The sequence below is a fragment of the Aplysia californica genome, unplaced genomic scaffold, assembly GCF_000002075.1.
Source record: "Aplysia californica isolate F4 #8 unplaced genomic scaffold, AplCal3.0 scaffold00784, whole genome shotgun sequence".
NCBI lineage: Eukaryota > Metazoa > Mollusca > Gastropoda > Aplysiida > Aplysiidae > Aplysia > Aplysia californica.
In genome coordinates, this window is record NW_004798054.1 from 71,391 (window position 1) to 88,658 (window position 17,268).

General features: G+C 39.0%; 2 protein-coding genes across 3 annotated transcripts in view; one reads left to right on the top strand and one right to left on the bottom strand.

The window, feature by feature from the left end:
* Positions 1 to 1,717: 1,717 nt before the first annotated feature.
* Positions 1,718 to 12,547, bottom strand: LOC101845725 (ER membrane protein complex subunit 4; the record flags this gene model as incomplete). The annotated part of the gene is given in 5 exon segments (XM_005109495.2): positions 1,718 to 2,457; positions 3,693 to 3,850; positions 5,990 to 6,143; positions 7,070 to 7,190; positions 12,426 to 12,547. Coding segments are annotated over 5 exon segments (519 nt in total). The 3' UTR covers positions 1,718 to 2,421.
* A 548-nt stretch (positions 12,548 to 13,095) lies between these two features.
* LOC101846100 (neuroguidin) overlaps positions 13,096 to 17,268 on the top strand; it is a 17,506-nt gene continuing 13,333 nt past the window's right edge. The window contains exon 1 of one of the 2 annotated variants that reach the window (XM_013088663.2): positions 13,096 to 13,189. The gene's annotated coding sequence lies outside the window, so the exon portion shown is untranslated. Of the gene's footprint in view, positions 13,190 to 14,184; positions 14,208 to 17,268 lie in introns of those variants that run through there. The other variant, XM_005109496.3, reaches the window with a different exon arrangement.

Consider the following 17,268-nt stretch of genomic DNA (forward strand, 5'->3'; position numbering starts at 1 on the left):
GATCAATTAAGAGGCAGACTGTTTCAATCCTGTCTGTCAGGGCCAACCAAGGTTGAGAGGAATACATTGTACAGCATCCCATCCAGCAAGTAGATGGAGATAGACTTATTCGATAAAAATACATCCTCACTATGGAATTGAAATTGTATCTCCTTCATGTGATGGTGAAGAGCCTAACTGCTTTACCACAGACACCGGTCTTTCTGGGATTGACAAGCTTGCTGTATGTTGTCAAAAATGTCTCCCCTCCTCCCCCCAGTTCCACACTGGCACAAGGCTGTGTCCGGCAATTTTTGCCATAAGTATCGTATGTAAACTATAAGTGAAGGAAGAGCAGGCAGGCTGAGGATGGCTGACTTGGAAAAAACTTAAAATAGATTCTTCAAAACTAAACATTTGCACAAAACAAGTAGTTAGCAGTAAGAGACAGATACCTCTGTTCTCACAACAAACTGCAGCTAAGGTATAGGCGAGAGCCTACATGTATTGTGAAGTCCTGTGAGCCTTCAAGGGGACACATGTCTTGACTTAAAATTTGCATACACAGTGTGTAGCTATGTGGAAAGGCACGGGGGCCTTCACTTTTGTTGAAAAAATGGTCAAGGAAATATCATCACCAGTATTTGTGGATAAAAGAACTTGCAGTCTGATACTTGGCAATAACTATTCCCTTGTTTTGTTATCATTTTAGACTAAACGACCATTGTGTTGATTCTGTTCTCCCACATTGCGTAAAGGTCAGGCTTACTGTATTCTTTGCTGAATTAAAAGTCGAAAGCAAAAAATAAAATATCCTTTGGTAGATTGTATGTATACCAGACTATACAGATTACACTTGCCCACGAAATAATTTCCCTTGTTATAAAGCCTTCATATCTAAGCTGTAATAGACATGTCTGACTCAAAGACAAAGAAGTGTACACGATAACAAAGTTTGACTGTGCAAGTTGAACAAGGTTATCAACTTAAAGGATAACTACATGAAGTTAACATGATCCCAGCATTTACATTAATCTACAAAAACCATACATGAAGCCACTCTCAGTCCCAAGCTCACATACGGAATTTGAATTGCCAAACATATGAAACTGTATTTTCAGAAATTGATTTTTTTTAAAATGATGAACATGACACAAAAGAAAGAATAATTCATTACCATTCTCCTCTTGAAAAAAATGATCACTCAAAGTTCTCTTTCCCAAACTTCCCTGGTCAGGACAATATCCAAGTTCATGATACATAACTTTTTGGCCTGACCTAGTAGCCCTCAGGGTGGAAATATAACTTCAGTGTCTTTTCAAAAAGTCTCATCCAACCCATTTATTCACATATCCTGTGAACCCCAAAAGCATGACAATGGTCACCCTAGGTTTAGGAACCACTAACTGCAAGTCACATCAGTTCTTTGAACACATGGGGAAAAACAATCCCGCAAAGCAGGCCTACAGTCAAGCATGAACAACTCAAACACGCAGAGGATTGAGAAATATGTTCAAAACATCCGTAATTCGAGTTCACCTATAATAAAAAATTATACAGAGAGATACAGTCAACGAATAGCAAATTGTACAAGTGATTCGTGATTTTGAGTTTACAAGTGATTCGTGATTTTGAGTTTTCAGTGTTTGTGATATCTGTGCACGACTGAAGGCTACTGTGTCTTAAAGTCATCAGGGTAAAGTATTGTAATCACATGCAATGAAAAACAACACTTGGATGCAGTTTCAGTTTAATATCTTTAATTTGATAATAAAAGTGACACATAAGACAGATGGTAATAAAAAGAGAAAATGCGAAAGATTCTAGAACATCAACTCATTTCAAGAAAAATGTTGACAAGAAACATGTACTTGGGTAAAAATTAACATTGACAAATACAAACATACACTTGACTCAGTGTCAAGAAGTCTGAATAATTACAGATAGAAGATAAAGCATAAAAGTAATCTGTATGTTCAACCATAGTACCAATCAATGTAGCTAAAAAGTTGTAGCACAATGCATACTCTTTTCCCCTTTCTCAATCAATATGATGAAATATAAAAAAAAGAAAACGAGAAATTAAAGTGGGGTTGGGCAATTTAAGTTCACATAGTAAAACTTTTACTATGGCACAGTCGTTTAAACATACTTCACTTGAGCAAAGTTCACTTCATTCATAATGTATATTTGCCCTAAACTACATGTAGGCCCTATATGGACATTAATTGTGCACAAATCAACCTCCCATCCCTATGCCGGTCTAAAACAAAAGATAAACCTAATTGTGCTGAAGTCTCTGTTCAGTGCATCGAAATATAAAAGTACTTACACCTAAAATTATCATTAAATATGATAAAACACTTCAGAGAACGTCAACAGACCCATGAAAAAAGTTACTTAAACTTGACAAAACTCATCTTGCAAAAAATGTTTGCCTCTTTACAAGATCATGCCACCGCCAGACCACTCCATTCTCTGAAATAAATAAGTCAAAATATTGGATTAACAAACTAACAAAAATAGGGTAAATCCAGCGTACTTAAGCAGTGTAGTGTTTGCAACCTTATATCACTGTTAGTATTATTTAGAGGGCTCACAGAGAAAGCTGTCATGTGCCGGCATTTTGCCTACGCGAGCTGCCCGGGTTGTGCTGAAAGGACCCATATTTGAAAAACTGCAAAATGCACACCCGAGCCTACTTTTTTAAAAAAGATTTGTAACTTAAAAGCATGAAAGGCTGAAGTTAACTAGTGGAGACAAAAGTTAGATGCATTTTATGCACAGTATGGTGGAATCAGGCGCTCGTCAACAAAATAACTTAATACGAGAAACATATTTTTCAGCCAGTTTGGAAATTTTTACAGAAGTTTAATTTTTTGGCTAAACATCTTTTATGTCTATATGTAAAAATATATTTCCATTTGAATTTTACTGAAAACATCGATTAAAGGCACAAAATTTGTCATTTTTCAGTTTTCAAAGACATTTTAGGTATTGGAGTTACCTAACTCTGGCAGCCATTTTCTAGTTAATTTCACCACTGAAACAAGATGACCTTACTTCTTTCAACAGTAAATATCTTGAGCTCTATTCAAGACAAGTGGATATCTATTTCATTGGAACCAAGGTAAATAAATCAGCTATCAGAAGATACCATTAACTTCACATGGCCAACAACAGACAGCGCACCTGATTCCACTGCATCGTGACACATGTCATGTTTGCCACTTTGTTTACAAAGATGCTTCAAAATTGGCACTAGTTCACGTACATGATTTTTACATTTTCTTGATGGCACAGAATTTTTACTTATCATTCAATTTTGATAAATTTCGGTAACAAAATGTTTCGAACATAAAAATCTACAGGCTGGAACAATTTATTTCAAGTTGCATTTCAAAAACTATTTTGGTTTTGAGTACATGATATTCTTGGCAGGTAAGGCAGGTACGACTTTTACTAGTTTCAGCACTACACAGCAACAAAAAAGAAAAGTGCTTAACTCTGCCGTATTAATAAAATTACAACAAGATGAGGTCTCTGATCTAAAGAATAAATCCTCTATTACCCTGATCCTGCCTAAAACACCCTTTCACTCTATCCCTTGAACCTGACTTTGGCAAGAAGACATACAATGTATCGCTCTGACTGGCAAATACTCAGCACAGATAATTCACAAAAAGTTTTATTTTATCACAAAAAACACTGACCTGTTGTGGCTGGACAAATGCAAGCCAGTCTGAAGCATGTGTGGGCAGGAGTCCCATGGTCTGACACTTGTACACTGCCATGGCCAAGCACAGCATGTTGCCTATGCAGTACACCAACTTCTGGAACGGGGCCTGGTCTCCTTCAATACTTTTGAATGCTGAAGTGGTGAAGAATGAATGGGAAAGAACAATATAAGATTGACTGCAATTAAAGGTATGAAAGCTTTGTAGCCATGTTTTCAAACATTATCTTGTGGATACTGGGCTTTTCAGCTTTTACAATAGTACTAGGCAATGGTACAATAGTCAGTAGAAGATACTGGATGTTTAAGAGGCTTTAGATCTAGATCTAGTTGAGCCAGATGGAAAGGACAAAGATAGAGCTAATACTGATGTGTGGACCATCCTTGCCCAACCAGAAAGTAGGGACAGGCCTAATAATAAAAACATTGACTGCTATTAACTTGAAAGAATACTTAAAAGCTTTAATCTACTCTTTGGAGTTTGCGTGATATTTTAATAGTATGTAGTTCCTTAGTGGACAATTTTAAAAAAATGTTAAATACGATACATAGTTAACCCCTTCTCTTATGGGGAGGGGAGAAATTTTCAGAACAAGGCCTTACGCTGAATTGAGTTAACAAAATAAAAATATTTAAGCAGAGTGCTTGCAAAATTCTGCAACGAAACCAAGTAGCCTACCATATCTGAGCCTAGAACAGTGCTTTTCAACCTTTAATGTCAACCCTGGAAGTGCGCATTTTCTTATTGAAAACCCCCCACCTAAATGCACCTCCCCAACACGGCCAACCATTTACAAACATGGGGGTTCCGCGGGGGGTATCAGCTAAGAATAAGATTTATGCCTGTTACTAAAAATATCCATTTACGCCTGAACAGATGATAAAGCCATATCTTCCCTCAAAGCTGATAGAATGAGTAATTAAAAATGATAAGTGATCAAATAATTACAAAGTGTAACAGGCGACAAAGTGCAAAAGGCGACGAAGTCAACAATTAGCAAAATAGCACAGTGGAACAAGTGATAACACATAGCGTTTAGTTGTTCAACTGGACTGCGTCACTTTATCGATTGATATCTGGGCCCACAGTATTCATAACTTTGACCTGCAATTTACTTCGTCATTTTTACAACATAAAGAACACTGAAAATTTCCATTACAGAAGGTCTTGGTCCAGGTTCAATTAGGTCATACCTATAAAAGGGCCGTTGTGCTAGACCTGCATGTGAGCCTCAACCAGATTGTCTGAAAATTTTGCGCAACCCTCCCCCCATAAGAGCTTTTGTGTGTGTCATAAGGAAGGACTTCCGAGTAACGAGCGACCACCCCAACAAACACAATAAAGAAGAGATGCTTGAGATTTGGGGCAAAAATCGGGATATCCCGACTAAATCGAGATGAGTGGCAGGTCTGCTTAACCCCACCCCTAGGCCTACCCCCAAAAAGAACCTGCAACGGGCCTCATATAATTCGCATCCGATTCCGGGACTAAGCTGAGTCTAGATCTAGATTCTGCACCTGATGAAATGCTTTTTACCAACATTAATATTACAGCACAACCTATGATAGGGTTTGACACAATAGAATTGGAATATGAATCCTCCATTGAGTTCTATAATGATCTATAAATCTAGATCTAGATTCTATTAGAACAAGTGAGTCGGACTTGAATGAATCCACACGATCTGAACAATTGCATTAATAATTAGTCAACAAACGAAATTCAAAATGGCCGCTTGAGCACGAAACTGAAAGTAGATAATTTAAGTTGTCGTCCTTTTTCGTATTCGCATTTCTACTCAGGTTCCGACAATTATGTCGGAAACGCCGAAGTCGGCAGTCAGCACGAAAATGAAAATGCCGACAAAGCCATGGGGGAAAAAGGGGGCGGTGGCAGTCGGCCAGGCTTCGCACTACGCACATTGACTGATACAGGTGGGCCTAGCGATAGCATCGGCCGGCTCGGGGGTCAGGTCGCGATTGTCGGCAAACATACAGGTCTAGTTGCGCTTCCCAGGATGCTAACTCACACCCTATTTAATACCTATATACAGGGCCGTTACGTTTTCAGGGTAAAGTAGTTCAAAGTTGTCTCTTAACTTTTCGTCACTAAAAAAATAAAAAAGAGAGATAGCAGTATCCATAACAAGCATTTGAGGTGCTGTACTTTCTTGGGTGATAAGATGGTAATTAGAATGAAATTGCCTTCCAAGTCAGCTACTATGAAGTCCTTGGTGTCCTCAAAAAGAAAATGATTCAAAACAAATCACTTACTATTTTGAATTGAGAGCATGGCCTGGATGGGTCTGAAGAACATCATACCCACCATCATGATGGGAAAGATAGATATAGAGCTTCCAGCCATCCACATGATGAACATATTCATTGGCACTTGTTTGATAGGGCCCAACGCAATGTCCCATGATCTCTGTTGACAAACATGTATTCACATTTAATCAAATGGGAATCCCATTTAAAATATTTTCGTTTTAGTGAGTATTTACAGCACTTGCAACACAATAGGGTCATACAAGCAGAATAGAGGTGTTACAAGAGAGTAACAACCCCCCCCCCAAACAAATAAACGAGGAAAAATTATTAGGAAGATAGATGTTTGACAGGAAAGAAGGAGCAAACCATACCAGAGCAAATGCCAGCCGTCCATAGAATCTTGTCTTATTGGAGGAACAAAAACAATAAAAGTAGAAATTATTAGTAAAGCCAGGTCAAACTGGGTAATATTACATTTTTTTGTCCCAATATTAATAATATTTTCACAGTTCAAATTTATGTGAGAGAGAATCAGGCCACAAATTTAATTTCACCATAACCAACACTAGCTGTTTGTTGATGGAGGAGAAAAAAATATGCACCTAAAGGAAGTGATCCTGTCAATGTTTTAATATTACTACGAATCCAAAATATTGTAAAAAGAATTTCAGCTATATTCTTACACATCAAGCAAATTGGCAGAGATGTTAATCACAGTGTACAAGAACCCATGACCCCCAAAACTGTAGTTAGCAGACAGCAGGCACAAAGCTTGACTCAAATGATTTAATTCTGTTCATTAGTGATGCAGTGAAAATACTGTCGATTTTCGTGGTGAGGGAATTTTCGCATATTTTCGCAGTCTTTGTCCATGACTGCGAAAATAAAATTGTTTTATAGTCACGAAGAATCTAAAATCTACCAATAAAGGAAAAACGAGAGAGTACAAACAAAAGATTAGTACAGGAAATGGCCCCCCTACTGAATCTCAAGTCTCTAGAAGAACACAATAAGTTATATAATAATAATAAAAACACTCATTGCAGATGGACAAAGGCATTTCTTGCTTTACCATGTTCTTACTTTTATTATCAAAGTTGGGTCTGCTTCTCTGACTCTTTCAGCTGCTGTAGATGCATCCACAAATCCCACGGGGTTTGGAAGGCTTTCAGATGACGCAACAACAGCACGATCACTCCGCCCCCTGCAAACAATTGAGAAGCAATTTAATGGAAAATTGTGCATAATTTATACGCTACTTGCTTAAAATTAAAACAGATTCTAGATGCTGTAGCTGCCATGAGACAGGAAGAGAATAAAAATGCTCTCCCCCGATCATTAGCCATCCTAAAAATCTTAAAAGAACGACTTTTAAGATATATTGCCTCCACCTATCAAACATCATAATAATACAAAACCTTATAGACAGCAATAAAAACGTTTTTTGCCATGGAGGTGTGCGTTCACCGTTATAGCCTAGATCTAGATCTAGGCCAACCAATTTTGTGTTCACCCTAAACCACAGAATTCTACACTGTGATAACAGAAAAATTGTAGAATTTTGTGCCGTGAACAAACGTTCCATTACTACTGTTAGCCTACTAAGAGCAAACAATTTTGTCTGTGGGCAGTGGAGAGAAGAGAAAGGGAGAGAGAGGAGTAGCGCGAGAACTTCCGGGCAAAACAAAATGGCGACCCGCGTAGTTCGGCTCGATTCGAAAAGTTAAATAGCAGTAGCATCTTTGTAGACGACCAAATTAATTTACTTTTGTGTTTTAACATCATTTTTTAACTTTGGTTTGGTCAATTTGATCGTCCACACCGATAGACAATATTCCGAAAGAGACAGAGAGAGAGAAGAGGGGAGGAGTAGATCTTGCGAGAACTTCCGGACAAAACAAAACGGCGACCCCCGTAGTTCGGCTTGATTCAAAAAGTGAAATAGCCATGTAGCATCTTTGAAGTCGATAAAATTAGCTTACTTTTGTGCTATAACGTAATCTTTTCTTTGCCTTTATCCATTTGATCATCCACATCGATAGAAAGTATTCCGAAATTAGGAAAAACAGGTCTTGTTTCACACTGGGTGAGAATAGCCTACGGTGGCAAGTCCCACCCGGGGTGAGAAGTCGATCATATTTGTATTCTCACCCTGGGTGAGAATAGTCACTTCCCAATTGAAACAGTTTTTAGTTTTATTGACAGGCCCGACTAACTGCGCGTTCATATCAAACTCCAAACACTTGGACGAGTGACAGTTGTTCTAGAAATCTAGATCTAGATCTAGATCTAGATCTAGATAGAGTCTAGATATAATCTAATTTCTAGACTAGATATATAGCCTATGTACGGCATACCGTCACGTACGTCATACTGTCAGTTGGCACGCATTTGGCCTAAAATTGGACAACCAGACAATTATGCGATAATCTGGAATGCTGTCTGCTAAACAATTCCGTTCAACATTGTTTTGTTTTCAAGTTCAACAATTTTGAGCAGAATCAGACACCTGTGTGAGCAGAAATAATCCATTTCATCTCCAAATGTAAGAACCGCGTTCAGCCATTACGGCTTGCAGATGTGCAATACATCTTGAGAAATAAGCTATTGGTTCTACAATCGTACCCGCAGGATTCGTTTCGCATTTTTATTCAGTATATAAGGTGTCTAGTTACCACCACAAACCATTCGCTGCTCTTTGTTGTAACAATTGGCGCCCATAGGGGGGGTGACGATATGGGGTACAATTTTTTGATGGATGTACCCCATACAGTCACCGTATTTTTTACATGCAGCGTGACTTGAAAAATAGTTATTTCTTGGGGAGTGCTTATTTAGGCCACATATGGCCTAAATAAGGTAAGGGAGGGGGGGTTTAGCTTATTTAGGCCACAGGTGGCCTAAATAAGGTAAGGGAGGGGGGGTTTAGCTTATTTAAGCCTAAATAAGGTCACCCTATTTCTTGACGGACTATGGATGGCATCTTAGTACTTTAGATTTTTTAGTTTCTATGATTTTATATAGATCTAGATCTAGATAGATCTATTTAGACACGGATTCATTAGAAAATGAGCGACTTTAGATTTTTCTTTTTTAATGTTTGAAACAAATTTATATGAAGGAAACTCTATCCCGTTGAATGTAATGATGATGTTCCTCTGTCCAATGTATACACATGTTGTGATGATGTTCTTCCAGCCACTGTTTCCACATGTTGTGATATTGTTCCTGCTCCTACTGCTTCAGTTTCAGAAGAAAAACTTGCTGGCCCTCCCCCAACTGCCCTTGTCTCTAGTTGTGAGTGGTCAGTTGATGCCTTAGACTTTTCGACCACAGGTCTGGAATTCTCGGGGATCGAATGTACCTCCGAGGACTTCCTGGATCCTGCAGCAGAGTTTCAGCTACCTTTGGTTTCAACACCAGCTTGGGATCCTGTGATTAACCAGGACTATGTCTATTGTCTACCTGAGCAGGCATTGAGACCATTGGAAGATGAAACTCTGGTGACACCCCAAGCCCCCCAAAAACTGCCTCAGGACAACACTTTTGCTTTGTCCTTGACAGTCTAATTGATCACGCCATTGCCACTGGATGGATGGCATCAGACATGCATTGGGTCCGCCGTTGCCATTGGCACAAAATCGAACCTAAGGAGAACGAGGGGGCATACAGAAAATACCTTGATTTGTAAAATCAACTCATTCCTTCCCCCTCGTTCGTCAACCTGCCCATACCAGCAAGCTGGAACTATCTAAGGTTTCAACACAGAGAAGCGGGCTAAGGCCCCTACATACATGTCTTACGGGCAAAGTACAAAGCATGGGAGGAGGCGAAGAAATTGGAAGAAGAAAAGAAAAAGGAAGAAGTGGAAAAGAGGAAGAGAAAAGGGGGGAGAAGGAAGAAGAGAAAAGAGGAGAAAAGTTAAGGAAGTTGGAGAAGCAGAGAGCAGGGAAGAAGAAGAAGAAACAACAGGGAAATTCATGTAGGCCTATGTATGCGAGTAAGATGTTCATGTGAGTTTGTTGTGATAGGCCTACATGTGGAAGAGTAAAATGAAGCATTCAAGTACTTGTGTGTGAGTAAAAGATGTTAATAATAATAATAATAATAAATGATATTTATATAGCGCTCAACCCCTAATAAAGTACACAGGCTCTGAGCGCTTTACAATACAGTACAACATACAACAGTAACATGAAACGTTGTGTTCTGACTAAAGAAAATTATTCCAAATATTCATCTTATTAATTTAAAAACAGAAACGACGTCAGCTGACATTTGAATGAATCAAAAGATTTGATTTCTCTCAACGTACTTGGTAAAGCATTCCAGATCTTGGGGCCTTGGTATTCAAATGCCTTTTCACCCATTGTTTTAAGTTTCACAGAAGGTAAAATAAATTTCTTTTTGTCAGCTGAAAATGACCTTAAACTGTGAGTTGGAATGTACAGTCTTAACAGATTTGATAAATATGATGGTGCATTATCATTCAAACATTTGTGACATATGGTGGCCAACTTGTACACAATCCTTTTCTCAACAGGAAGCCAATGCAATGTTCGTAAAAGAGGTTTAGCAGAGTCTCGCTTTCTTTTCCATAAAACTAAACGTGCTGCATTGTTTTGGACAGTTTGAAGTCTTTTAACTTTCTCCAGTGATATCTGATAACAAGGAGTTACAATTTATATACCGAGTTTAGATAAAATTAAGCTAGTTACTAGTAAAGCAGTATACTTGGTATTGATCAGATGACGTATTTTACTAATTTTTCTTATTTCTAAATACATGCAGCTGATCAGATGATTTACCTCAGCCGACATTGACAAACTAGAATCAAAATAGATGCCAAGATTCTTAACTTTTCTTGAAAATAAAATTTTTGCATTACCAATTTTAATGTGATCATGGTCAACCTCTTTAACAGACTTTGCATTGCCTGCCAGAATGACTTCTGTTTTATTATCATTTAACATCAATTTATTTTTGTTCATCCAGTTATTCACTAAGGCAATACAATTTTCAGCACGATGGACAAGTTCATCTAAGTTGGTAAACAATGTTGAACCATAACTTTGGGTATCATCAGCATAGAAATGGTATTTTAAGTCATATTTAACTATTTCCTTCACAAGTGGTTGAGTATAAATGGTGAACAAAACTGGACCGAGGACTGAGCCCTGGGGGACCCCATACTTAAGAGCATGATCTGATGACTTAAGCCCTTTAATAAAAACAGATTGGTAACGATTTGACAGGTAAGAAGAAAACCAGCTAAGGGCAGTCCCGGATTATCCAAAAGACACTTCCAATCGCTTCAATAAAATGTGATGGTCAATTGTATCAAAAGCTGCTGATAGATCTAAAAGGCTCAGCAAAACAACTTTTCCTGAATCACAATCAGTAAGCATGTCGATTCATGACTTCAAGAAGTGCTGTTTCTGTGCTGTGGTTAGCTCGATAGGCAGACTGGAATGGCTCTAACAGATTGTTTTCTTGTAATGATGACGAAGCTGCTCGAGGACAACCTTTTCAAGGATTTTAGACAAAAAAGGTAGATTTGAAACAGGTCTATAGTTCTTTAAGACATTCTGATGTAAGTTTTGCTTCTTTAGCAAAAGTTTTACAAGAGCGATTTTAAACAGATCTGGTTCAAGTGAGTTTGTTGTGATATATGTGGGGAAGCGTAAAATGAAGCATTCATGTACTTGTGTGTGAGGAAGATCATGTTCATATGAGTTTGTGATATATGTGTGGAAGAGTAAAATGAAACATTCATGTACCTAGATCTAAATCTATGTGTGAGTAAGATGTATGTGAGTCTGTTCTGGTGGTTGTTCTTTTTAGTATGTCAATATAAACATAATTAGTTCTGTCTTAGGCCCACTGTACAAAAGGAGTTCGTCTTTGCTTCTTTCCTCTTTTCAAACGCCTAGTTGTGCTTCAATTTGGGGGTGATGGTATGGGGTGTAGTGGGTGACGGTATGGGGTACATACCATGACAGAAAACCCGACACATGACGGTATGGGGTACATGTCATGACATGCGTCAAGTCTCGGTTAGGGGTCTTCTTTATACACTATCTGACTAAAAACTTCACCCCACACCTACAGGAAAGGCTGGCCTCTCAACAAAACGAAATTTGGGGTCGATGTTTTTGAAAGAGCCGAAGTTATGGAAATACAAAAGTTCACTTCCGGAAATAGTCATCTCAAAACACTAAGGTGACGGTATGCCGTACATAGGCTCTATATCTAGATCTAATCTAGATAGATCAAGATCTAGATTCTAGATCTAGATCTATCGGTTCTTCAATGTGGTTGTGATGTCAGCAGGGGCAGAAGTCGGGGACAGTCCTCCTGACTCCTGGTCTGTACTTTCGTTACACTTACACACAAAGACATTCAACTTCAAGTTCAACTGCAAGATTTTCTGTCTTACCTTCCAGAAGAGACAAATTCAATTGCCCACTTATGCCGTCTTTTAGACATGACTCTTATTCTCGTCGGCCAACCTGACGGCTTTGCAAAAGAACAAAACAAATGGGAAAAATATGACTTTATTAGCCTACGCCAGATGCTGCTGAGACCAATATCGGTTTGTTCGGCGTTGGTTCAGTCGTCAATCGATGGCCGATGGATGAGTCGATGAGAATACAGGCTAAATCTTCAAACTGTGCTACTGGACTTCCGTACAAAGTAAGAACTACTCAAAATGGATCTCATAGTGAAGCGAGGACTTGACACTGAATAAGGCTGCACGAAATCGTAATGTGGTTAGCATGTATAGTTAAAAAGTCCACATATTCGGAAACAGTTTAGTTCTTGTTTAGTATGCATTCATTCTTCCGGTTTCAACAAATTTGTTTGCCGGTTAGCTCATCCAATTATTCTAGGATTCTAGGCCATCTAGGCCTAGGCCTATTAACTATTTATTATTGTGCTTGTTTTTAAGCTTCAAGTTGTTGAGATGCTGAGAAATTATACAATGAATAATACTGCAAATTAGTGTTATTAAATATATTGTTAAATTTAATGACAAAAGAGTATTTTTTCTGATCAAATTTACCTTTCACCTTACAAGTCAATAAACAGGTTTGAAATCTGGCTAGGTTTTCCACACGTGTTATTGTTTACTTCCGTTTAGCTGTCTCTTGACTAGTCTTGACTCTTCTCTCAAGTTCTCATCTGTCTTTGGCCAGACATGTAAGTATGGGAGAATGGGTCAGTTTTATATGTTCGACTCTTGATGAAATCACCGGGGTAAGATTGAAGAATACCGGACCAGCGGACTGACTTTGCCTATGTCTGAACTTTACGAATTCATAATTTTCCCGTTTTTAATATCTGTCAATGGAGAATCTCGGACCGGTAGATCTATTGATAGTCGGCGCTTTTTCGGTAGTTCCCACCCCCCTTATTTGATTGAGCCTGACCTACATCTAGATCTATATACGTTTGATTCGCGGCAAGCTAAGATATCAAACCTAACAACTGCAAAACATTAAATTGTGGTAAAATTGAAACCCCCCTACTCTTGGGGCCAATACCGGCGAATAACAAATGCGGGGTGGGAACTACCGAAAAAGCGCCGAATAGTCTATTCATTCCTGACACCCCCCCCCCCTCCTCCATCCCAACCACCCGCCCCACCTACCCCACTTTCTCGCTCAATAATGTACGAGTGGTCCGGTATTCTTCAAGGCCACCTCTATTCTCACCCCGGGTGAGAATAGTGCAGGCGGGTCTTGTGGCTATTCTCACCCGGTGCGCGTGTCAACAAATTTTGCGTTCACCCTAAACCACAGAATTCTACACTGTGATAAGAGAAAAATTGTAGAATTCTGTGCTGTGAACAAACGTTCCATTACAACTGTACTTGTAGCCTACTAAAAGCGTACAATTTTGTCTGTGGGCAGTGGAGAGAGAGAGAACAAAACAAAATGGCGACCCGCGTAGTTCGGCTCGATTCGAAAAGTTAAATAGCCGTAGCATCTTTGTAGACAACCAAATTAATTTACTTTTGTGTTTTAACATCATTTTTTAACTTTGTTTTGGTCAATTTGATCGTCCACACCGATAGACAGTATTCAGAAAGAGACAGAGAGAGAGAGAAGAGGGGAGGAGTAGATCTTGCGAGAACTTCCGGGCGGGTGAGAATAGCCACTTTCATTCTTCAATCTTCCCATCACCGGTCCAAATCACCTTGTCTCCAAACACTTTGGTAAATTTTTACTTTCACTCCCGCACACAGGTGCACTGCTTCAGGACTTCAGGGGTCAAACTGCAGTACTGAGGCACTGTTTCAAACTGTTTGCTGCAGATCACAAATAAAGCGGAAGGACTTCCGGAACGAGCGACCACCCCATCAAACACAATAAAGAAGAGGCCTAACCCTAACTCCTAACCCTACCCCAACCCCTAGATCTACCCCTACTGCGGCCCTACCCCTAGCCCTCAATTCTGCTCTGTCTTGTCTTGTAGTGGTGGCTCGTTACGGAAGTCCTCCCAATAAAGTAAAGCCATCGCAAATCAATTATTTTCAAGAAAATTTCAAATCTAACTGTAAAATATCACATTATGGGTTAAAACGGGGGCATTTTTTGCATGAAATTCAATTTCTAGAGCTAGAAATCTAGAGATTTTTAAATGTCTGAATATTCAGATACTTCAGTCGTGGTTGGGGCAATGTTCCCGGACATACTCCATTTGAAAATACACCTCCAAAAGGTACTGCGAGAAAACAAGACTGCTCGACCTTGGCAGTAACCTATTTTGCATTTAGTCACCCAGCAAAAAGTAAAACGAAGTGGCTAGCCGTACAAGACTTAGATCTAGGTTTGGCCCTATCGACTCAAGCCTTTTAAGTACACAGGTCTCATTAGATCTAGATCTAGTAATTATTCTCAGGTTCAAATACATGCAAGTCAGTGAGGCACCTTTTGGTTTTGTCTGAAATACAAATACTTTAGGCATTGCAAACTAAAATTTTCATTTACAATTCAGCCATCAATATTAAGTACGGCTAGCCTGGCTGTCTACCCATACTTAAGTACGGCTAGACTTTAGCCGTACTTAAACTTAAGTACTGCTAGACTGCCAGTCTAGCATTACTTATCTTAGGCCCTATTAACATTAGAATACAGGAGATTTAAATACATGCACTGTCATTAAGGCACCTGGTTTCGTCTCAAATACAAATACTTTAGTTAGTTACTGCACAGTAAGATTTATATTTACAATTCAGTAGGCCTATTTTTTTTTTTAACGGAGTGTCTACGTACACGGTAACCGGGCACGTAGTCTCAGGGTCTGTGTACACGGTAACCGGGCACGTAGTCTCAGGGCCTACGTACATGGTAACCGGAAGGTTCAAGAAATAGTTCACTCTGCCAAAAAGAGTATCACTTTTATTGTTTTTCAAACAAGTAGGGTAACGCTATTCGCAAAGTTCGTGCTTTTTCGAAGAGGGTGCACTAGGGTCAACCGCTCTGTAGTCCAGCATGATAATCACTAAATTTCATAACAGAGCGTCCAGTAAACCTTTACTTAAATTGCTTTCGTTACCACCAAGAAATTTGTCAGTAATTGTCTGATAACGCAACAATTATTGTAACATGCAGGATCAGCATTACAAATGTGGTGTCGCCATGAAAATAAATCAAAATTTGTCACTGTGTCGTCACTTATAGGGACAACATGAAAAGAAAGTTATACAAGCGTCTTGTCGGGCTCGCCATTGTGGCCGGTCAATGAACCTGCGCGCGTTCTGAGCGCTGCGGAGTACAGGACTCAGGAATGTGGGGGGGGGGGGGGGGGAGATTATTGATTTTTTTAAAAAGATGCACTCGGGGATAGGGGGAGGGCTGGACGCAACACCAGAGGACAAAAAATCTGAAACTGGAAGCAATTATGTTGTCTTTCACATTTATTATATAGGCCTATATATGAATCATGACAGTCGATATTCTGGTTCTAGGCTCAAAGCAAGATTCATCTTTATATAGTTTATATATAATGGTATACAGGCGAATATGATGAAGGGAAAATATTAATAAGTCGCACAAGACCCCAGGCGCCACCACTTTCTGTACATAATCAAGATTGTAAATTTGGTGGTGACTCTTACTTGAAATTATCTCCCAAACCCTCAAATTGGTGTGAAATAACCTTGCTTCGATAAATTGATGGTTTTCATTTCAGCATTTTAGGGTTCAACAGTATAATAATAATGGGTGTTTCGCGAAAATGGGCTTCTGTGGCGATCACCTGGAAAGTTCCTCCTTTTTTAGAATTCTGAGTTGAGACCCATGTGATTTAAATAAGATTAAATTGTTTTTCAAAATGCTGTGCTGTCACACCCTTTGGTGCAGAAAAGCAAGCATTAGACCAAATACTATATAGCCTCTTTGGGTGTTGACCATAGTTAAAGATGTACTTTTCCATGTTTGATTTTGACTGTCTTCTCTAGTTTTAATGTCCTGGGTCATTCATTTTTTATTTGCTCTTTTAGCTTTCATATATTGTTTTATCCAATGTGTATGTTGTGTGATTTGTGTGTGTGTATAGAGACAGAGAGAATATCGTTGTTAGGCTATGGAGATTTTTGTTTATAATGTAACTACATACAAAGTCATAGTCAAGTCTACTTCTGACAAACTCAACCGATAAAGCTATCCTCATATCATTTTATGCAATGTGTATGTTGTGTCATTTGTGTGTGTGTAACATGCTAAGTATTAAATATATTTAGAGGCTATTCACATGTGTATCATGATGTGTGTGTGTGTCTTCCCCCCCCCCCCCTCTCTCTCTCTCTCTCTCTCTCTCTCTCTCTCTCTCTCTCTCTCTCTCTCTCTCTCTCTCTCTCTCTCTCTCTGAGTTTATGTATTTTTGTGTGTGATTGTAAGTGTGGTGTGTGTAAAGATAGTATTAATGGGTGGTTGGTGGATGCTCTGGTGTGGTCTGCTCTCTCCTATTCAACATCTATCATCCTTATATAAATCTTTCTCTTCCTTCTTTATGTGTTTGTTTCTCTTGTAACACTAACACCTCTAATCTTCGGCACTTATATGAACTTATTCATATTGTGTTGCAAGTGCTAACTCTTTCGAAAACAAAAGATAATTTTAGGTATGAACAGGGCGCTTTGGCGGCAAGCGTTTATATAAGTGTATGCGTGGTACCGAAGCTCGATCTACTTTCGCTTTCTTTACCACCCAGAAATTTGCCGGTAGCAGTCTGATTAACGCAACATTTGTAACTTACAGGTTGTGCAATACAAA